The sequence below is a fragment of the Lithobates pipiens genome, unplaced genomic scaffold (genome assembly GCF_037356315.1).
Source record: "Lithobates pipiens isolate NorthernLeopardFrog02 unplaced genomic scaffold, aLitPip1_a1.2 Scaffold_18, whole genome shotgun sequence".
NCBI classification, from domain to species: Eukaryota; Metazoa; Chordata; class Amphibia; order Anura; family Ranidae; genus Lithobates; species Lithobates pipiens.
Genome location: NW_027507758.1, coordinates 84,162,322 through 84,186,102, shown reverse-complemented (window position 1 = coordinate 84,186,102; position 23,781 = coordinate 84,162,322). Strand labels below are relative to the sequence as shown.

Here is a 23,781-nt window from a genome sequence, read left to right as displayed (position 1 = left end):
AGATATATCCGAATTTCTGAATAGTACCGAATTTAAACAAATTATAAATCAAATAGTTTTTGAATTCGAAAACTTTTCAAATAGTTTTCAAATTTGAAAACTTTCTGAATTTGAATAGTTTTCCAATTTCCAAAGAGAATAGAATAAAAAATAGAGGAATAGAATGGAATTTTTTTCTATTCCATTCCTTTATCTTCTATTCTATTGAATTCTTTTTGGAAATTTGAAAACGATTCCAAATTGAAAACTATTCGAATTCCAATTTTTTTTTAATTTGATTCGAAAACTTTTCGAATCGATTTAAAAACGAAATGCATGACAAAAATGAATGAAACAAATTTAACTAAACGAATTTATGTAAATAACGTAACGTTTTTTCATTCTACACATGTCTAATTCCAATCCCAAAGGTATTCAGTAGGGTTGAGAACTGAAGTTCCGTTGTAATAAATAGCGAGCAGGCAGATTTTTATTGTAGAAGAAACATGTGTTGTCTCTTCTGCTATAAAATGCCCCTACCTGCCTGCTTGCTGTCTATTCCAGTACATTAAACTGAGCTGTGCATGCCATTTTCATGTAATTCTGTGTGACTCAAGTCCCATCTGAAATTGCATTAGTGTAAATGGGAGCCTTAAAGAGGAAGTAAACCCTGATGGTTTTACTTCCTCTTTCATTCCCTGCAAAGGCAAAGCATAATGGACTACTATGCATCGCATAGTAGCCCATTATGTGTCACTTACCTGACACAGGAGCCAGCGAAGTCGCCGCTGTCTCCTGTAGTCCGCCGCATCCATCTTGCTGGTGGCGTCTCGCAGCTCCGCCGCTGTCATTCGGCGAAGCCGTGATGACGTCACTCCCGCCCATGCGCACGGGAGTCGACACGCGCGGCAGCTCCATTCTTGTAAATGCCGCGCTCAGTGCGCCTGCGCGCCGCTGTCTACGGCGCATGCGCCGTAGACAGCGGTGCCCGTTTTCGGGCAAATATCTCCTAAACTATATAGGTTTAGGAGATATTGCTTGGACCTACAGGTAAGCCTTAATCTAGGCTTACCTGTAGGTCAAAGTGGTTTGTAAGGGTTTACAACCACTTTAATCTGGTATCTTATAATCTAGAAAAAGATCTGTAATAATATAACATTTTATGAAACAGATATCAAACAAAATTGTCCATGGTATTCAATTAATGAATCCAGTAAATGTCTTTCCTTGTCAAAGCATTAATGTTATCACCTCTTCATCGCAGTTTGCCATACATTCAAGATCAATGTACTTCTGTCCTACCTCCCAAAAATGGGTACAGGAAGTTCAAGCAGTTTGGTTCTGATGGAAGACCCATGTTATGATATCCTCTTTCTAATGTTCCTCAGTGGTGTCCCCAGCAAGTTGCTTTATATTAGTGGGACAATTCTGTGTTCTTTTATTTATGTTGTGTAAATATTTCGATGGTTCATTTGTGTGAATTTAAGGGGGGTTCCATATATGTTTTTCCCATTTCCCACTACTTGAAGAGGGTGTCTTCTAAAAACTGGCAGTAGGTTTAGGAGTTGATTTTGAGTCCATCTTAAACCCGAAAAGATCCAACTAGCTCATTTTTAATAATACCAGTCCATCTGGCATCTGAGTCGAAGTGTAGATCCATCTGGTCTGTCAAGAGTCACTCTCATCTCATTAAACCTTTGAAAAATCAGACTACTGCTTTCCTCTGAAAGACTTTTTAAAATGTTTGACTTTTCGCAGTCAGTTGAATCTTTTCTCGCCCATTTTGAGGAAAAGAAGCTGCCTAAAAAAGGGGATTGTCCCCCAAGGTCAGTTCTACAAGAAGCTGTCTAAGGCCCCTTTCACATGGGTGCCTTCATGAAGCAGGATCCACTTGCTCAGGGGGGTGTAGGGTTGTATCTCCGCTGATCCCTGCTGAGCAGGCAGATGACAAGTCCATGTCCGCTTCGCTATGCAGAGCTGACACAGACACAGCCTGCTCTTGTCTATGGGGCAATCAGATGGAAACGGACTGCCAGTATACCTTGTATACCTTTTGTAATGCACTAGGCTTATGTATCCACCTGTGTGCTCTTTTACAGTTGCCCCCCCCCCCCAAAGACCTACCTGAGTCCAGTATTGATCCAGCGTGGTGCCCCCGGCCTGTCTCCTCACAGGCACAGAGGCAGCAGAGGGAGTCATTGGCTCCTGCTGCTGCCCTTTAAATCCTGTGAAGGGGGAGCGTGGCCGAGCTGCACTGTGTCTGTTTATGGACACACAGAGCCCAGCTCAGGAGTGAGCCTGCATGTTTGCCCCCATAGCAAATGCTTGCTATGGGGGCAAACACAGATGAGGACGAGCAAAGATCACTGGTGGGGGATCTCAGAAGCTGAGGTTCGGGGCTGCTTGTGCAATACTATTGCTTAGTACAGGTGAGTATAACATGTTTGTTATTTTAATTTAAAAAAATGTTGCCTTTAATAACACTTTAACACATTCTCAACATGAAAGGCATAGGAATGACCTTTTCTTTGTCAGTCCCAGAAAGGTATAGACAGACTGTCGTTATATTTGTTCAACATGTACAAATCTCAAATTATAGGATTTCATCTAAAGGCTTGTATCAGCATATTCTGGAATTCCTCAATATTAGTGTAAGCTACATGTAATGTATGCCAGTGGCGCCTGATGCAAGAAAAGATTTGTTGAGAAATTCAATGAAACTGAGACATACAAATGGTATCTTCTTTTTCTTTTTTATCGCCACCTGTGTGTGTTTATACAGTGGGGAATATTATTTGATCCCCTGCAGATTTGGTAAGTTTGCCCACTTGAAGGGTCTATCATTGTTACCATAGGATCACTATCCCTACAGTCAAGCACAGAGGTGAAAACATGATGCTTTGGGGCTGTTTCTCTGCTAAAGGTACAGGCTGACTTTGCCACATTGAGGGGCCAATAGATGGGGCCATGTATTGTGATATATTAGATGAGTACCTTCTTCACTTAGCTAGAATATTGAAGATGGGTTGTGGATGGGTCTTCCAGCATGACAGTGACCCAAAACATACCGCCAAGGCAACAAAAGAGTGGTTCAAGAAGAAGCACATTAAAGTCATGAAGTGGCCTAGCCAGACTTCAGACCTCAATCCTTTAAAAAAATTTATGGAGGGAGCTGAAACTTCGAGTTACCAAGCGACAGCTAAGAAACCTTAAAGAGGTGTATCCATTAAAAAAATAAAAATAAAAGTCAGCAGCTACAAATACTGCAGCTGCTGAGATTTAATAATCGGACACTTACCTGTTCCAGGGTCCAGCAATGCGGGGGTCAAAGCTCCTCCGCTCCGCGCGTACAATGTACCCCTACCCATTCACCTGTAAAAAAAAATGTAAAAAAAACACAACACACAAGGGTTAAAATAGTTTATTGCACCGCTCCGGGGGTCTTCTTCGGTCTTCGGGGGGTCTTCTCGCTGGACTCCTCCGCTATCTTCTGCTAGCTCTTTTACTAGCGGAGGAGCCTGGCTTTCTTCTTCGCCGTCGCCCTCTTCCCATAAGCCCCTCGCCCGCAGACCCCGACAACCAACGGCCAGGGTTGTCGGGAAGAGGCCCTTGTCCTCATCCACATGGGGACAAGGTGCTTTGGGGTGCTTCCCCAAAGCACCCCCCCATGTTGAGGGCACGTGGCCTGATACGGCTCAGGAGGGGGGGGTGCTCGCTTGTCCCCACCCCCTTTCCTGGCCGGCCGGGTAGCGTGCTCGGATAAAGGTCCGATATGGACCTGGGGGGGGACCCCCACGTCGTTTTTTCGGCGTACGCATTCCCCTTTAAGTCCATACCAGGTGACGGGGCCAGCGACGCCTCCTTCGCTGGTCCCGGCTACCTGGAGCCATGCTCAAAATGAGTGGACTTTCCTCCGTGTGTGTGGGCAAGTCCATTCATTTCAAAAGTATGGCGGATAGTCCGGCGGTACGGCGGATAGTCCGGCGGACTGTGTCCGCCGTACCTAGTCCGCCGCAAAAGTACCGTGTGTGGGCAGGTAGATTCGGAAAGTCCGGCGCACTGTCCGGCGGTTTTTCCACCAGACTAAGTCCGCCGGATAGTCTGATACGTGTGTACTCAACAAATAACCAACTCCATCTCCTCTGCTGCCAGTTCCAGCAATGTCTTCTCTGCAATTCCTCCTGCCTCACCCTATATACTTGCTTTTGTAATAATACAGGTGTTGCAAAGTTAAAGCACTCTGCATATAGGATTTGATTGACCTCGTTAGGGCTGCAACTAACGATTATTTTCATAATCAATTAGTTGGCCGATTAATTTTTTCCGATTAATCCGCTAATTACCTTATTCTTAAATATCGCTGTATGCAGTGGTAAATATAAATAACCAACTGTATGGTTAGGGAGTAAAATCTTTAATCCACTCTGAGAATAAGGCCCCTTTCACACTGGGGCGGGAGCGGCATCGGTGGTAAAACTGCGATATTTTTAGCGCCACTTTACCGTAGTTTTAGCCCTGCTAGCGGCCGAAAAAGTGTTAAAACTGCCCGCAAATCGCCACTGATTTCAATGGGCAGGAGCAGTAAAGGAGCGGTGTATACACCGCTCCTTCACTACTCCAAAGATGTTGCTAGCAGGAGTTTTTTTTAACATCCTGCCAGCGCACCACTCCAGTGTGAAAGCCCGAGGGCTTTCACACTGGAGACACAGCAGCGGCTATTTCAGGGCGCTTTGCAGATGTTATTTTTAGCGCTGTAAAGCCTGCAAAGCGCCCCAGTGTGAAAGGGGCCTAACAGACAGAAGAGATATACTGTATATACTGTTAGAGTTTGAATTTAGTAAATATCACCAGACTCGGAGATCATTTGTTTTTTATTTAAAAGGAAAAAAAAGACTCTTTTGCAGATTTTCAAACAGAACTGTAATATATGCTGGCCATACAAAAACAAGGTCTTCCTTCAAAAATAAAAATTTCATTTTAAGCACGTTGGTTTGATTTTCTAATCGTTAGTGGAGTCAACGTTTGTTTTCAACCACAGTGACGGGAAAATTTTGAAATAATAGAAAACTTTTAGGTCAAAGTAATTTTCAGACAGAGTATGTGGTTTTCGTTCAGAAATTACATTAGTTTTAAAACAGAATGTTAAAAGCAAATGACAATTTCAAACACCATTCTTTCATTCAGCGATTGTACAAAGATTTTTTGTATAAATATTCTCGTCTGAAAATGGATATTTGTAGCCAGCATAAGGCTCGGTACACACCTATGCAGTTTGCTTTTGATCTGTTTCTGCAGTGCGTTTTTATTTTTTGCGCACGTGATTTTGCTGCGATCTGCATTTTTGCAATTTTTTTTTTATGCCTTTTTTTGCCCAATTTGTTGTTGGGTAGATTAAAAAAAAAAACACAAATTGCTTTAAAAATGCATTACATGCTTTTCTGCAGCTTCTCCATTGAAGTATATTGAACCAAAAAAGCACAGTTTTTGCATTTGAAAAAAGTCCCTGCCCTTTCCAAGTATGCAACAGCTGAAAAAAGATGTGAAAGTTAAATGAACTTTAGTGCGTTTCTGCAAAAAGCACCAAAAAACACATAGGTATAAACCAGGCCTAAGACGTTTAGTAACATAATGGGAATAAAAAATAAAAAAATTAGCCCTTTATAGTACAAAAAGAGCAAATAATCGCTACTGTAAGGGATTCATTTTTTTGCTGTGCAATAGTGAAAGTAATATTTACAATAGAGATTACTTGCTCTTTTTTGACTCTAAAGGGCTAATTTAAATTTTTTTAATCCCACTGTTACTGGCTGATTAATCGATTCTGAAAATAGTAATCGATTAATTTCATAATTGATTAGTTGTCTATTAATCGATTCGTTGATTCGGCCCTAGACTTCAGGAGGAGCCAATGGCTCCTGCTTCTGACAAGCCTCCTGTGAGATGAGGGGATAAAATTAGATAGTATTTCAAGGGGGCTGGGGGAAGCTGACATAAAAAAAAAAAAAAAAAAAAAAAAGTTTACCTTTTTACAACCACTTGAAATCCAATAAATGAAAGATGTGGAGGGGGTTGTCAAGGACAGTCAGGAAGGGGAGGAAAGAGCTAGATGTTACTGAATGTCCTCCAACCAGGAAATGAGGCTCTATCTGAAATTCTGTAGCTTTTATATGTGCATTATGAGACACTCAGTGTGAAGTGAAATCAGCGTAAGCAATTGCAGTACGGGAGAGGAGCCTGTACAATTGTGCAAGACTGGAGAAAAGGTTGGAGTTCAACTTTAAACATATTTCAGTGCTGGAATACAAAGATTGAATGGAAGGAAGACTATGGAGTCTGACCAGATCTTCGAGGAATGGTGCATAAATACACAAATGATGTCAGGCTGACTGTTATTATGCTGAGTTCACGGATGGCTCATGCTAAGACACAGCGTGGGATAGTTTGTGAAAATAATTCATTGAATTGTAAGAGCATCTGTCATCGATCAGCCCCTCAGCAGAGAGTCTGGTTTTGGCAGAGACGTCCGCTGTCACTTTCCCTGATACGGATCTATAGGTTGTTGTAGAATATCCCCATACAATGAAGCAGACTCCAGATGATGGAAACAGACATATATGCAGTATAAAAAATATGTACTGTATATAGTATGGAAGAATGTTTTATTTTCCCCCTGTATTTTCACCTGATAGATACTGTCAGTATTACACTTCCTACTCTCGGGGGACATCTATTCAGGGTTTTTTTTTCCGTCCCTTGTTTTCACCCCTACCCACCTCCCAGTACCACCTCTTTTAGAGAAAACAGAACCAAGTATTTTGTGGTGCTTAGTAATATGTATGGAATATGATTATAATAAGAAAATCAGTAAAAATAGATCTCACACAGCCAGCAACAATAACGCAAAGCAAAAACAGATCCCCCCAGAAATAATAGACACCCCAAACAATAATATATCCCCCAGCAACAATAGACCACTTGCAGCAAAATTATACGTTGCAACAACAGACTCCCCACAGGAACAATAGACCCCACCAGCAACAATAGATCTCCCAGCAGCCAGCATTAATAGACCCTAAATCGCTCCCAGCAACAATTGACCACCAGCAACGTAAGACCCCAATAAACAATAGGCCCCTCCCTCAACAATAGACCCTGCAACAGCCAGCATTAATAGATCCTCCAGCAGCCAGCAACAATAGACTCCTCCCTCAACAGTAGATCCCTCAACAATTGACACACTAGCAACACAAGACGGGGGGAGGGGGTGGTGGTCTTATGTTGCTAGTGGGTCCATGGTTGCTTGAGGGGCCCCAGAATCAATAGATCCCCCAACAGCTGGCATTATTGGACCCTTCAGCACACCCTAATACCCCCTGCCACTGCATACATTCAGTACTAGAGCTGCCGGAACTGCGTTTCCCTACATTCTCGCTGAAAAAAAGCCCTGCATCTATTACTTGCTGTATATATGGAGGAGCACTATGGTCAAACTAGGACAGGAAGTGTTAGGGCTACAAAACAGCCCCCCAACCACACACACACTTATTTTTAGGGGAGGGGAGTCTGTAGTCTGCAAGGATGAACTGGGTGGTGCTAACATCATTGCTTGGGATTTCAGTGTTGCACAGGAAATTCACAGCTTACTAGATTTCTGGCAGGATCAACAAGTATTTTTCTTTGCTTGCAGGATATTTAAAGAGACAAAACACAGGAAAATGTGTATGCATTGCAGTGATATAGCCCACCCTACCCAAGGAATCTCTGCAGCAAACAACAATTGATTTTGCTGCCAGACTTTTCAGTGCCAAAAGCTGATCCACAACTTTACATGCAAAAATTTCAGTCTGTTTATTTTTTTGTTCCTTCCTCCAGAAACAGACAGGCCGCACTCCAGGATTTGGAAACTCAGAACAGCAGCAAGAAATCAACAAGCTGAGGACAGACCTGGAGAAGAAGAGTGTGTTCTATGAGGAAGAGCTGTCCAAGCATGAGGCTCTGCACACTGCCGAAGTCAAGAGTCTGAAGAAGGAGCTGCGGGAAGCGGAGAGCCAACAGCTGACCCTGAAGAAGGAGACCATGATCCTAAAAGACAAGCTGGATAAAATACGGAGGGAAAGGTACAAGGGATAGTTTTGTGTGGAACTAATAGTAGTCCCTAAGCCCAGGGGTAGGCAACCCACAGCACTGGTGCTGCATGCAGCACGCAAAGCCTCTTTTGCTGGCACTTGACTCCCTCCCCATCAGCAGAGCAGTGCAGGGAAGTGTCAGTGAGACACTAATGCATTCCAATTTCAGAATTCCGCATGCTGCACCTGCACTGAGGGGGAGGCACTGTGCCCCCACACATTGTAAAAAATGGGAAACATTGTTTGGTTCTCTAACTTTGCTGTAGCTGCAATTGTCAGCTTTTGTGATGGGGAAAAGATTGGGTGCAATTCTGATAGGGGGGCGGTCCCTGTTTCCAGGAGGAGGACGACTGTCATTGGCCACTGCTAAAGCTAATCACAGTCTTGCTAGTCCTGTCCACCATCTGGAGGAAGAAGACTCGCTTGGTTGCCACTATCAATCTCAAAAAGAAGGGAATTCACTGTGATTGAGAAAACCACAATCAGGTGACAGTTTGTGAAATTACTGTTGAGCTTCTGGGAACTTTGTTGAAATTATTCCTGAACCTTTATGTCACTTACTGCACTCTGTGTCCCTTTAAGCCACAGCCAGTATTCAGCACAATGAAAATCACACCCAACCACTTTTTCTCAGCTGCAAGGGCCCAACTTATGATCCTGCACAGATCCACTGCTTTCAAAAAATGCCCCTGACCTGAGCTCATTATTGTGCATCCATTCCAGATGCGTGTATGTAACATCACATGCAAGCATGTGGGCTGGATGCGAGAGTCAGATCAGCAGGATGAGTGTGCCAGGACAGGTAGATGTCTCATCTCTGCTTCCTTTCACCACTCTTCATATCGCGCATATCATAGATGAGAAGAGGGTACAGCAGAGGAGCAGTGGGGTACAGTGGTGGGGGAAATAAGTGGGAGGGGTTCAGAGGTGGAACAAAAGAGTGGAAAAGTACGGTGGGGCAGATGTGCAGGGAGGTACAGTGGTGGAAGAGATGAGATGGGGGTTCAGCAGTGGGACAGAAGAGTAGGGGGTAAAGTGATGGGCCAGATAGACAGGGGGTCAGCGTTGGGCCAGATGATCAGGAGGATTCAGTGTTGACAGGAAAGCAGGGGGTAGAGCAGTGGGGCAGATGTGAAAGGAGATGTATTGGTAGGGGAGATGAGCAGGGGGTTACAGTGGTGGGGCAGGAGAGCAGGGGGAACAGAGGTGGGGCAGGAGAGCAGGGGGGTACAGAGGTGAAACAGATGTGCAGGAGTTACATTGGTGGGGCAGATGAGAAAGCGGCTTACAGTGGTGCGGCAGATGAGAAGATGGGTTCAGTGATAGGACAGGTGAGAAGGTGATTCAGTAGTGAGACAGAAGAGCTTGGCGATACGGCGGTGGAGCAGATGTGCAGGGAGGTGCAGTGGTGGGACGGATGAGAAAAGTGGTACATTGATGGGGCAGATGAGCAGGGGGGATACAGTGGTAGGACAGAAGAGCAAGGAAGTACAGTGGTGGGGCAGATGTGCAGGAGGTACAGTGGTGGGAGGGATGAGAAAGGGGTTCAGCAGTAGGACAGAAAAGCAGGGGGTTACAGTGGTGGGAAAGATGAGTGGGGGGTTCAGGGTTGGGGCAGAGGAGAAAGGCGGTACATTGGTAGGACAGATGAGCAGGTAGTTACGGCGGTGGGCTAAGGAGCAGGGGGTAAAGAGGTGGGGCAGATGTGCAGAGGAGAGAGGAGGTACATTGGTGGAACACATGAGCAAGGGGGTTACAGTGGTGGAGCAGAAGAGCAGGAGGAACAGAGGTGGGATAGATGTGCAAGAGGTACACCGTGGGGAAGATGAGCAGATAAGTTCAGTGATAGGACAGATGAGAAGATGGTTCAGTGGTGGAGTAGATGTGCATGGAGGTACAGCGGTGGGGCAGATGAGAAAGGGAGAACATTGGTGGGGCAGAAGAGCAGTGTCATACAGTGGTGGGGCATACTTTGCAATACCCGGCCATACTCTGCAATACCCGGCCATACTCTGCAATACCCGGCTATACCCTGCAATACCTAGGCATACTCGGCCATACTCGGTGATACCCTGCAATACTCGGCCATACTCGGTGATACCATGCAATACTTGGCCATACTCGCTCATGCTCAGCCTCTGTATGTGGCCAGGCTGTGGAAGTCTCACACATATGGTATCGCAGTACTCAGGAGGAGTAGGAGAATCTATTTTGGGGTGTCATTTTTGGTATGTACATTACATGTGTTAGAAATATTGTATAAATGGACAACTTTGTGTTAAACAAAAAAACAAAAAACAATTTAACCACTTCCCGCCCGCTGGCCGTCATATGACATCCTTGAGTTTGGGGGGGGGGGGGATATATCTGAATGATGCCTGCAGCTACAGCTTTTTCAGCCACCAATTCCCTACACCATAAGAACAATCATATCGGCTGTTCCGCTGCTTGATCGTTCTTACGGGAGGCGAGAGGGGACATCCCCCCCCCCCTCCCGCCGCCCTCCGGTGCTTCTACTGACTCACCGCTACGATCGAAGCCAGAAATGTTTTTTTTTTTTTTTTTTTTTTATTTCAGGCTTCCCAGTCTAGAGGTGAGATGTGGGGTCTTATTGACCCCATATCTCACTGTAAAGAGGACCTGTCATGCCATATTCCTATTACAAAGGGATGTTTACATTCCTTGTAAAAGTCTCACACATGTAGTATGGCCATACTCGGGAGTAATAGCAGAATGTGTTTTGGGGTGTAATTTGTTGTATGCATATGCTGTGTGTGAGAAATAACCTGATAATGACATTTTTGTGAAAAAAAAAAATGAAAAAAAAAATCTTGATTTTGCAAAGAATTGTGGGAAAAAATGACAACTTCAAAAAACTCACCATGCCTCTTACTAAATACATTGGAATGTCTTCTTTCCAAAAAGAGGTAATTTCGGGGGTATTTGTATTTTTCTGGCATGTTAGGGTCTCAAGAAATGAGTACTTCAGGTGTGATCAATTTTCAGATATTGGCACCATAGCTTGTGGACTCTATAACTTTCACAAAGACCAAATAATATACCCCAATGTGTACTTATTTTTACCAAAGATATGTAGTAGTATACATTTTGTCCAAAATTTATGAAGAAAAATTACTAATTTGCTAAATTGTATAACAGAAACAAAGAAAAATTCATTTTTTTACAGAATTTTTGGTCTTTTTTCTTTTATAGCACAAAAAATTAAAAACCCAGCGGTGATTAAATACCACCAAAAGAAACCTCTGTTTGTGTGAAAAAAAGGATAAAAAAATTCATATAGGTACAGTGTTGCATTCCTGAGTAATTGCCATTCAAAATGTGAGAGCACCGAAAGCTGAAAATGGATCTGGTTATTAAGGGGGTTTAAGTGCCCAGTGGTCAAGTGGTTAAATCTTCTGTCTTTACAACCCCTTTAACTTCAGTATGGCCAAAAAAAATAAGATAATTGGACTACCCCCTCCGGGACTCTGCAGTTTGTTTCTATTGTTTATTAAGACATTTGTATTGACTAATCTGGAATTGGCTGGTTCCGTTTTTGCCTCTTGATCCATCCTAAAAAGGGAAAGTATAAAGTTCTGAGTCGTCTGCTTGCAAATCCGCAAATGTCTATTTTATTTTAACTAGAGAGATTTATGTCTAAACACATCTAAAAGTCTTATAATACAGCAAGTATAAAAGGCTGAGGCTTTGATGCAGATGTTTGCTCTGACCAATAGTTTTATGCCTGTGCTTATACTGTGCACATTAAGCCTTTCAGTAGCGGAAATACATCTCAATTTAAAGGGTGTTTTAAAGTGGAACCAAGCCAACAAATAGTTTGATGCCATAGATAGGACCACACCTGTCTTCTCCTGTCATACATATTAAGGTATTGTAAAGGGAGCTCTGTCCCATAAGAGTTAAACTTTTTCTACACCTTGAAATTGGCTTCCTCTGTGGGGTCAACATTTGACAAATTCCAATGAGTGCTATTTTGTATACACGCTAAGCTTTTCTTCAACTCTTGATTTCAATTTAGGATTCCCCTCAAATTTTCAGCTCATAAAACAGCCATTAGCATCCAAAAATGATGTTAACGTTATACAACTGCCCAACACTTGTGTCAGAAAAATACCTTAGAGCTATGTTTGATATAAAGAATGTCCCTTAAAACTTTTTTAAAGGATAAGAGCACTTTCAAACCAGATACCCTTATCCATCCCTCCACCCAGAAGCATCCTTACTTCAATCCTGCAGGACTCTAATGTATGCTTCTGGGTATGGTGGGATACTTAAGTCAAAGGGAAATACACTTTGTTTGAAGGTCTACTTAAGGTTTGAAGGTCTACTTAAAGTGGTTGTAAAGTCAGAAGGTTCTCTATTTTAATGCTTAAAAGTGCTTTAGTAAAAACCACCTGTGTGCAGCAGCCCCTCTAATACTTACCTGAGCCCCATCTCAATCCAGCAAAATTGCAGGAGTGTCTAGGCTGCCCGGGACTTCCCTCCTCATTGGCTCCCGCTGCTGTCAATCAAAGTCAATCAACCATTGAGAGAAAGGGGATGGGGCCAGGCCACTGCTCCGTGTCTGAATGGGCACAAGGGAACTGTGGCTCGGCTCGGGTGCCCCCATAGCAAGCTGCATGCTGTGAGGGCACTCAACAGGGGGGAGGGTCAGGAGCGCTGAAGAGGGACCACAGAAGTGGAGGATCTGGGCTGCTCTGTGTAAAACCACTACACAGAGCAGGTAATTATAACATGTTTTGTTATTTTTGACTAAAAATGAGATGGCATAAATCCTCCTGCATAAGCTGTACCCGTTTTATCTCCAGCCGTCACTTCTCTACATCTGTTCAAAGTCCAGAATTTATAAAGCTTGTCTGGGCTTTCAGAAAGGCATAGAGAGCTGAAATCACACTCTGCAGAGCTTAGTGGGGAGAGCTCTGAGAGGTGAAAAAAAACCCTGCCCCTTCCACTTTCTCCCATTACATTGGGAGGCAGGAGAAGCTAGGACAAAGTGCAATTTTTGCTGCAAAAGTTGTCATTTGCCTGTCCACAGTTGTCCAAGTATACAACAGGTCTAAACAGTTTAGCCAGTTTATTTGAGATGTGTGTGTGTGTGTGTATATATATATATATTTAAGATCTTTATATATTTTAATGGTTGAAAAAGCAAATCCTGCAATCAAACCCCTTACTACCCTCATTGTGTGACCACTGATCTGGAATTAAGGATTGAAGGACCCATTTATTCATTTGTTTTTGCTTCCTCCATTTCTTTTGTTGTAAGAGGAAGTAGTGGGTTCTGCAATGTAAACAATAGAGTGTTTACATTTGTGATCACTGTGATTGGTCATTACAGCAATAACATAGTACAGAGCCATCAGATTGGCTTTGTACACATTTGTCTATGAACTCAAACATCCAATGATGGCTCATTCCACAGCCATAAACAGGTGCAAGGGCTGTTTCTGAATTACCATTTATAATAAAACAAAATAGATGCCCACCTCCATACCATGTGTTTACAATCTGGGAGGGGGTTGGGGGGTGGGGGGGGGGGGACAGTTGAAGTGTGTGTATAGCCAATGTATTTATTTTTTGCATTTAGGTATTTTTTTTTGCCAATTTTCCCATGTGGGAAATATTCCTTCCCTTCCTGTCCCAGAGATGCAACAGGAAGTTTTGGTAAAAGTAAAGGCGAGGGAATTCCCCTGTTAAAACAGTGGTCCTCATTGGAAGATTTCCCCTCTGGGAACAACTATATGTTTCATTTTGCCCCCTCCAACCAGAATGCAGACTAAAATAAAACCCTCCTCCCAGCCATCCAAAACAAAGTTTTGCCTAGAGGTACATACTAATATTGAAATATATACTGTAATGGTTATCTGGTAAATTCTGATTTATCTCATGCTGTTTATTGGGTTATAATGCAGAAAATTAGGTTAGTATCTCTGGGTTTAGAATACAGAACAGCAAGTGTTGGCTCTTGGTTATGAGCTGCTGCTTAGGAAGCATTCCACTGTAATAACTGGATGATCACACAGTATCTACAACTCTGACAAAGAAAACCTTTCTTCCATTTATTTTTTAGTCAAAGTGAAAGAGAAGAGTTTGAAGCCGAGATAAAGCAGAAGTTTGAACGGGAGCGGGCCCTCCTGTCCGATGAGAACAAGAAGCTCTCCAATGAACTTGCTAAGGTATTTATTGTACCTGCTCCCTCTTCTCTCTATGCCAGGCTTGGAGATTAAAGTGGGCAATTCAAATATAGGACTACCATTCAAAATCACAGCCAGTACAGCCTATCTCGAGCCCACCCAAACATTTCCATTGGACCAGTTTTGACAGAGACGAGTATCTCTTTTCATCCACCTACTTTCCTGACTCCTCCTGCCTTTCAATGTGCAGTGACTTTGCAGCAGTCACACTGCAATAGCTTTTCATGTTCCAACCAAGACTCACTTGACCTGAGCAAAAGCCCAGCAGCTCAAGCTTTGTCATCCCAGCTAGCAGCTATGGAAGGGGGAGCCAGCTTGGGTCTTAACACTGGCAGAAATTCCTGAACTGAGCCATGAGTGCTGCCCTGGGGCCACCCCAAGCAGCCCCTGCTGTACCCAGGCCTGAGCCACTTATGGAATACTGCAGTGTTGGTTGGTTGGAAACCTTTAATGAAAAACACATGTCAAAATTATGAAAATCTCAGCCATTACAAGGAAAGGTTGAACTTTTTCAAAGTGGCCACCAATTGCAATAGGGGAACAATCGGGAGGCATGAGAAACAAGGCCATTTTCTCTGAAATACATAAATGGCAGATGTTTTACCAGCCAAATTTCTGTCCATCCAGTCCTGAGACTTGCACATCTCTTTCAGACTGCACATCCACCCCGGTGACATGACTTTTCTCTATCGCGGTTAAGTAATACAACCTGGTCACCGTGACCACATATGAATGTGCAGCACAATTGCTTGGCCCTAAGAAACAACCCTCCTTCTTCTAGTTTGCAATAGGGATGAATCCTATCAAATGTAGGAACTTATACTAAGCTGCAATTAAATACATTACATGGTTTTTCAACAAACACATAGAATTCATTGCTGATTTATATCTGCCTGGAGTTCAGCTTTAGGTCATGAAAGGACTAATTTGCTATTTTTTGTTTTGTAATTGCCTAATTTGTATCCTCATATTCTCATTACTGGTAAAACAATTCTGTTTGCATGCTCAATACAAAAGGAATACAATGTAATTATTATAATTAGTTCTCTATTTGTATTATGTGGGAGAAGGGATTCAATTTCAATGACTTAGTTTCCTCACTAAAGCACTAGAACATGTCCCTTCATTAATAGAAATTTCCCTAAAAACGTGAAGTTAAAAGACTAATGATAGTTGTAAAGTGGAACTCCAGCCTCCCTTCAGTCTTGCACAGTTGTAAAGGCTCCCCTCCTATACTGAAATAGCTTTCTCTGCTTTCAGTGCACAATGTGAGCTTCCCAAGTGTGCATTACAAGCTGAAGCAAGTTAGAGCCAACCTAATTTCCTGGCTGGAGCATGCCTAGCATTACCTAACTCTCCCCCCCCAACCGTACCGTTTCTGGTCAGCCCCTTTCATGCATAGGATCTTAGTAAGGAGTGTAGGAACCCGGGGCAACAAAAGAAAATTATGCAGTATAAACTTCAGCTTTAATACAGGAAGTTTTACATCATTGGACACTATCAGGATGTGAAAGCAGCTTGTTTCCAGTGTATTTGCACCAACACTAGAAACAAGCTGCTTACACATCCTGATAGTGTCCAATAATGTTAAACCTCCTGTATTAAAGCTGAAGTTTATACTGCGTAATTTTCTTTTGTTGTCCCTGGTTCTTACACCCCTTACTAAAATCCTTACTTAGTTACTTGTATTGTACCTTGGCCTGTATATGATGCATATGACTCTATATATATGTAAAGGGAAGGGAGTCATTGCTGTTCTGTATTTATTACATTTGTAATGCATATAAATAACCCCTTTTGTTCTTGCCAGCTCACCACCATGCTGGAGAGACAGAGCATCAACAATCGGCAGCTGGAGGAAGAGATGAGGGATCTGGCTGACAAAAAGGAGTCGGTGGCTCACTGGGAGGCGCAGATAACCGAAATCATCCAATGGTTAGTATTCATCCATCGGTTGCATCTATTTTTACGACATGTTATTGTGGGTATATGGTTCTGTATATGGATGTTTTTATTCATTCATTTTTCCATTAGCTGCGCTCTATAAAATTGTGTATTTTTGTTTTCAACTTGTAAAACAATGTAACTATGTTGAACTTTCTTGTCCCCCAAAGAGCTTACAGTATATTTGGCTTTACCATAGTCAATTAATAATCTAATTTGACTTTGGTTTCATGTGTTTTTTTCACTTAACCCAGTCATCCCTTCCTGCAATGGAGACCTATAGAGGAAATTTGGCAGCACACCACCGAAAGCTTGAATGCAGTAAAATAGTTTATTTACATATGCCAAACATAAACAGGATACAACAGAAGGGTAGCTAGATGCGTTTCACACAAATCTAACGTGATTGTTGATTATGTTGGATTAGTGCAAAAAGCATCTACCTACCATCCTGTTGTATCCTGTTTGATATATGTGAATAAACGATTTAACTGCATTCGAGCTTTCGGTAGTGTGCGGCCGAATTTCTGCTATAGCTGTACTTCGCGGCGGCGAGCCAGGGCCTGCACCCATACTGGATGGCTGACTAATGATTTCACCTGAGCGGTGTAAACACACTTACATTTTGATGCATTGGAGATCTTTTAGTCTTTTTTGAGATGTGACAGCATTCTTACATTACTGCAGATTGGTGGGTGGGACCAAAATGTAGAGGATGTGACTTCACAGCTTGTCTTCTCTGTGGCAGTGACATAGCAGTGCTTTCACCTGTTAGGGCTCAACTTATCACGCAAAATAGCCTATAGTTGTGCCTTGGAGAAAAATTACATTTGCACTTTCTTTTCACTATAAAACATAATTTTTTTTCTAAAAGTTGTATAAACTTTTTTCTTCTGGGCTTTTCTTAGCTACAGTGACAGCAATGTGGAAACAACCCATCCTACAACAGGTGGTTCATGGCTGCTCACATGATGTGTTCCCAATTATTAGTATAGTCCCAGGGGATTCCTGCAGGCCTCAGAATGGTAGGCCAGCCTATGATGGGCAAGTTTTGAAGCTACACTTTTAGGAAAGGTTCCATGAGAGTTAAAGCCATGGAATGACTTGTTGTAAGCAGCCAACAGCCAGCCTGTCTGGTAGGTACATATGCACAGCAGTACATCTTAATCCTGGAACTGTTCCTGGCCCTTGCAGACAGAAACAAACATGCTTAGGACAATCTCAGATCAGTAGTCCACATTTTACATCATATTTCATGTTACACCCATTTTAGGATCGCATGTAGCTTTCCCAAAACCCAATCAGAAATCTGGTTCTGCCCAAAATATGTAATCATTTGATCTTGGCACTGTCGTGGGTAACTCCACCTACATAGATCTGGAATGGTTTACAGTAAATTCCTACATGTCTAATCTGCCATTGTGGCAGAGGTGGTGCCTCGTCCTTCTCTGCTCTGTAAACCGAAAAAAAAAAAAAAACTTGAGTTACCACTTTTCTTTTTCTTGCCATCACTCTGTTTCTAATGGCCAACCTGGTATATAGCAATACAGTACGTGAGCAGACTTACACCCCCGTAATTTGCTATGGAACGTTTGCTTCACTTAGCCCAAGAGTTTGTATCCAGCGAAACCAGTGCACAACTAAGGACCAGCATTCCCTGATGCGGAGATGTTTGAACAGCCACAGTATGTGTTAGTAACTCTAGGACTAATTTGACCACCTAAATAATTTTATAAGGACATATCAACTTTTTATTTGGGCAATGTTTTTTTTAATTCTCTTTTTAAGATTCTAATCGTAGATGAACTATTGGAAAAAAGTTTGTATCTTTTAAAGTTTCATTATATATATATTTTTTTAACTTTTACTGTTTAACTGAACACATGGGGGGGGGGTTACTAAAATAGATGCAATTAATCAATAAAGCTTTGACAAGAAAACCTGGAATCTGATTACTATGCATAGCTGCACCAGTTTCTGTGTGCACCGGTTTTAGTAAATTACCCCCATTGAGTGCACCTTGTAGAAATAGAATTTCAGCTGCCATTGACTGGTTTAGTTCAAGTAAAGCCTTGTGATTGCCATTGTCATAGTTGACACAGTAATTGCATGATCCAGAGTCAGGCTGATTGGCTTCTGATAGCTGGTGTAAATCCAGAGTTGTCAGTGACAGTTGGGTCTTGCAACCAGGTGCACACAGAGCTTTTCACTCCTAGCTGTTTAAGGGAAACTTAGACTGTTTGTTCTCTCTGCATGAGGCATTCATCTACAGATTATGGATGGGCACAATTAAAAGATGGCATTAAAGTCATATTAAAGCCTAATTTTTATTTTTTTTTAGCAATTTATATTGCAGTTACTAGGACCTGCAATTTATGCTACTAGTTCTTTATATACATTTTCCTTTCCTCCACATTATTCTGGGTGTTGGCCCTGCTTTCTGTTTTCAGAGTGGCTTCTTCTCCTTGCAGGGTTCTATGGAGACCTGCAGTAGGCACCCTTACATGTACCTGCCTTGGGTTGATTGCAGGGCGTGTGGCCACAGGCAGCTTCCTCACATCGGCATTAAATTTCAGATTGGGTACACTTTGAATGGTGGGACGTGTAGCTTCAATGAATGTAGTGTAATGATTGGAACTGATGTTACTCGTGCTCACTCCCCAAGCAGAAGTTCAGGGAAGCACTGCACAGGAAGAGGAAGATGTGAGTGCATAATTACTTTTTGGAACAAAGTATGATGGAAGCTAATCAATTCTGATGTATTGTTTTTTTTTTTTTAAAAGAGGCCTTAGTACTACTTTAAGATAAAGAAAGGGGATAAATGTAGCTTTGCCTTTTTGGCAGTAAAGGATTTTTTCCCTAATTGTTGTCCACTCTCTTAAATACCAGCATTGTCTAAATTCATATAAAATAAAAATACTTAAACTTCGGGTGCAGGCCTCTCAAGGAATCTGTGTGAACTGGAACTATATCTTCCAGGACAGGATATCTACATTGAGAGAGTCTCATGAGAGCAGATAATTCTTCCATTCTTCAGTAATAATTGTACTGTAATTTATTTACCAGTTAGCTCTGACCAGTGTATGTTTTTATCCATGCATGGATCTTGACAAGAGGTTTATAGATGGGGTTTTCAACCTGCAGTGCTCATCTAAATTATGATTGTGACCTTTATTTGAATACGTCATACAGGAAACCTGCGTCTTAATGTCAGCTGGAAAACCTTTACTGAACGCTTTCTTTTACTGTGTTAACCCCTTACAATGCTGCTTTTACATTCACTTCATATTAACCCATGTGTTGCTACTGACTTATGTTTTTCTTTAAAGGAGCACTAAATGGGCAAAGTATTACCCATTCCTTCAAGTAGAACTATATAGTAAGCAAAAATAAATAAATTAAATAAAATGTAATAAAAAAAATTACCAAAGCATATTTTTCATACTCATCCAGCTGCTTTCCAAATATTTAATTTTTATTGTTATCATTGTGTAAATAATTGTGATCCTGCCATTGAGCATGCCTTTCTTAAACAGGGTGACGACACGAATTCCCCAGCAGTGTTATCACCATAGCATTGTCACCCTGTTTAGCTGTAGCCACATGGACTGCAATGCAGCATCCTTAGGACTAAATTGGTAGTACATTCCCTTACATTGGTTGGCACCCTTGCACTGTCGTGTATTATGGGATTGATTTACTAAAGGCAAATAGACTGTGTACTTTGCAAGTGCAGCTGCTCCAAAGCTTAGTAAATAAGGTAATGCTTTACTTTACAAGGAACACCCAATCCCATGCAAGGAAAATAAAAAACATTTTTGCTTGCACATGATTGGATGATGGAAGTCAGCAGAGCTCTCCCTCAATTACTAAACTCTGGAGCAACTGCACTTTCAAAAGTGCATATCCTATTTGCCTTTAGTAAATTAGCCCCTTTGTGTTTGCTTCCTTTTAGTCTCTCAGTGATCCCCTAAATGCATTCATATGAACTGAAGCCTCAGAAATGTTACGAGGAGGCAGATGTTTACATTATTCCAGGCCACGCACATGGTTGTCAGCAAGCAGCCAAGCTCTTCTCTTCTGCTGCCATCGGAGCAGTAAAAGTTGTCTTTTTATGGGAACGTGGCCCCTGCACACAGCCCAGCATCATTGTCCTTATTTGGGCAAAGTTTTGGAAAGTTCCCTGAGCCCCTTGGTCCGGGCTGTGGACATTGAGGAATCAGAGAGCCTGACCTTGTGGATGGGAGCCAAGCTAGGGATTGCAGGCTTAACCCTTTAGCTGCAGAAAATTGACAGTAACTCAGAAAGAATTTCCTTGGGGCAATGGCTTATGGGTTACAGCTGTGTGCAACATCTGATACACAGGAATCACAAGGGTGTTCTGTGTTCGGTTCTTATGCAAAATACCTCATAGTGATGTCACACATAGTGATGTAAAATATTCCTTTGTAACAGAGGTTTAATGAGCCACAAGACAGCAAGTAAAATAAATCGCTGAGTTACTTATTGGCTAGTCAGAAAGTCCACTTGGTTTACCGTAACATGAACGTTTCATACTTGGTCAATTCAGTTTAGCAAGTTTATGAAAAAATATATAAGCAGAAATCACCTTTAGTGGGATTCGCACGTTCAAATTACCATGATATCCAGACTTATTGACAGATGAAGTCATGTGCTAATCTTAACTTTTTCTTTAAAAGTCAAACTTGGCCCCACCTACACAGACTCCCTTTTGGTCCTTTAACATAGCTGGCAGCCTGACAGACCAGTAGAGAAGTTGTGGTGGTAACACGGCCAAGTCTGAATTACAGAAAATGCTAAGATTTGCATATAATTTCTGCTGTCTATATATCAGGATCTACTGTTAGTTTTGACATTCAGTTTCCAGTTTTGTTACCATATGGTCAGTTTAAATGGGGGGGTCCATGACCTCGACCTCCAGTACTCCAATTGTCTTTCCTCAGTCTTATTGAATAAAACTGAATGTCTGATGACTGATGACATCTTGTGGTGAAGCAGAGGTACTGTTATTTTTATTTTTTAATTTTAGAGGCCCAAGGGTCTATTCTAAATATGTTATTTGCAGGTTTGGCTGCCGTTTTTTTAGTAAGAAATGGTGGTCTTCCTGTTGCTTGTGAAGAGCTCCTGTGGCTCTCAATTGTTTGAAATGTTGAAGAGCCAAATGTAAACAATCTAAAGACAAAAGGTATTAAGTTTGGTCCTTTTATTTTCTGAAAAAACTCTCTAAAATTCCAGCACATTTCCAGAGATCTTAAAGTTGAACTCCAGAAAAGTAGAAATCCTCCATGCTGCTAGACTAAGCCCTGCAGCCTCTTCTTCCCCACACTTTGGTTGGCTGCCTTCTGACACCATTAAGACCTATGCAGGATCCATAGCCCTGTACTAGATGTGATAATGTTGAGGAACAGTCCACTGTCAGAGCCTGGGGGAGAGCTGTCTGCTGGCAGAGTGGAGGATCCACTAAGTAAAAGGACTTTTGACATAGTCTAGACCAGTGGGGCTCAGCCATACTGCAAGGAAGTACTTTTTTACTTTTTCAGAAGTTGAGCTCTAGAATTCCTGATGTGTGAATTTGGATCCTGCAATGGCTGCCTCCATTGGATATAGGAAACAGGCACACTTTAAAAGTTGATCAGTGTTGGTTTTTTCTGACCCCATTATTTGGACCAATGTAAAGATCTTTCTGTTCTCCTTTCAGGGTGAGTGATGAGAAGGATGCGCGGGGATACCTTCAAGCCTTGGCTTCTAAAATGACGGAAGAGCTGGAGACTCTGAGAAATTCTAGCCTGGGGGCTCGAGCCACGGTATGGAACCTTCTACTTATGGGGTGTTTCTCTTCATACAATCCCCATTCACTGTGCACATACAAGCTGAACTGTCCAACAATACTGAAAGCTAGCAGTATCAGCATGCATTGTCATTAAGCTAGTCGTTTTTTTTTTTGTTTTTTTTTTTTATCAAAATGTTTTATATTGACAAAGATAGTAAGTAACTGTGAAGTACAATGAGAAGGTATGCAAAACCATCAGAACAAAGACAGTGTACATAATGTATATGCATATAAGTAGATAAATAACAAGCAGTTACCTATTACATAGCTCATATAAAAAAAAAATGTCCACAAAAAGCACAAAACAATAGTAAAAAGAACAAACAAAGCCACCGAGCTTGTTTATGGACGTTTGCACAGAATTGTTATATCTACACTTATATAAAACATGAGGAATGTCCCAAGCTCATGGAAGAACCCCTATAACATTTGGTGGGTTTAGAATCATTGTAATCTATCCATCACTAACACTAGCAAGACTAGAATTATCCAGCCAGCTCTGCCAAATGAGGTTGAACTTTTTAACCGCATTGCGATTATGATAAGCCAAATGTTCTCTAAGTAGAAGAAAATTAACATAGGAGACCCACTAGAGCTATGGTAGGCACAGTGGATGCCAGCCAAAAACGGGTAGTCAACTTCCTAGCGAGATACAGTAGTCTGGTTACCATAACATATATGCCTTTTGGATACATTTCAGCATCAAGCGCCCCTGCAAGCACGCCAATAGAGTAAGAGGTGTGGGTGTTTGCGCTCAATCAGAAATAATCTGTGTAACCTCCGTCCAATACCTTGTAAGTTTTGGACATTGCCAGATCATGTGTATAAATTCGAAAACACCCGAAGAGAGTCCTGCTCTCTCCCAGGGGATTTTTGTTACATTGCCGTATTTTTATCTATCTTGGATGATAACAGCCCAGATCTGGATTCATTACTTTTGATATATAGCCAAATTTCTTATTCTGTGGCTACATCTGACCGAGGGATTCCTATATTTTTTGATATGAACAATCTATGGTTATATCCAGTCTTCTATGACTATTCACTTTGGAATGGCATACCCTGTTTGAAAGTATCGTACTTAGACACTCGTGATCATTGATTCACAGGTGGTTCCCAGGTGTTGTTTGCCTGGTGATTCACTCTGACCTCATTGCGCCACCTTGCTTTTTCCCTTTGTGGGAAATTACTTTTTCGATCACTGATTGATTAATATGTGATTCCCTTTGCAAGATAGTGAGACCCCTTTCTCTTCTTTGCAACTACCGAACCCCAAATATGTCCTGAAGAAGTGTACAACGAAACGCGTAGACGCATTAGGGTTCATATCATATAGATTGTTTTTTGTATATATGATTTTTATTGATGTTTCTTTCATGTCCCTGTTGTTTGTATTATATATATATATTTCAATAAATGCTAATTTTTTTGTATATTTGTACTGTTTGTTGTGCCTTTAAAGTCCGGCCACAGGTTTTCCTTTTTTGGAATCCTTTTTCTTTATTTCTTCACAAATTTACGGATGAGGCATTTTGAGTGCTTTCTTTTTTGTATTCATGTGTATAAAGTTCCTCCCTATAAACTGTACATTTCAGACATAAAGGAGAGTCCCTCTTGCCGCAATCATATAGTTTATCAGGTGTGCGATAAGCTCTGTGCAGAATTA

The 23,781-nt window shown here is 41.8% G+C and overlaps 1 protein-coding gene across 10 annotated transcripts in view; it reads left to right on the top strand.

Moving 5' to 3' along the window:
• CDC42BPA (CDC42 binding protein kinase alpha) overlaps positions 1 to 23,781 on the top strand; it is a 354,685-nt gene that overhangs the window by 259,788 nt on the left and 71,116 nt on the right. For all 10 annotated transcript variants that reach the window (XR_013276619.1, XR_013276620.1, XM_077485865.1 and 7 more), the window contains exons 15-18: positions 7,852 to 8,096; positions 14,197 to 14,302; positions 16,131 to 16,255; positions 21,984 to 22,089. Coding sequence is in view for 8 of the 10 variants with exons in the window: in XM_077485865.1 (XP_077341991.1) it covers positions 7,852 to 8,096; positions 14,197 to 14,302; positions 16,131 to 16,255; positions 21,984 to 22,089 (582 nt within the window). In the remaining 2 variants the exon portion in view is untranslated. The remainder of the gene's footprint in view (positions 1 to 7,851; positions 8,097 to 14,196; positions 14,303 to 16,130; positions 16,256 to 21,983; positions 22,090 to 23,781) is intronic.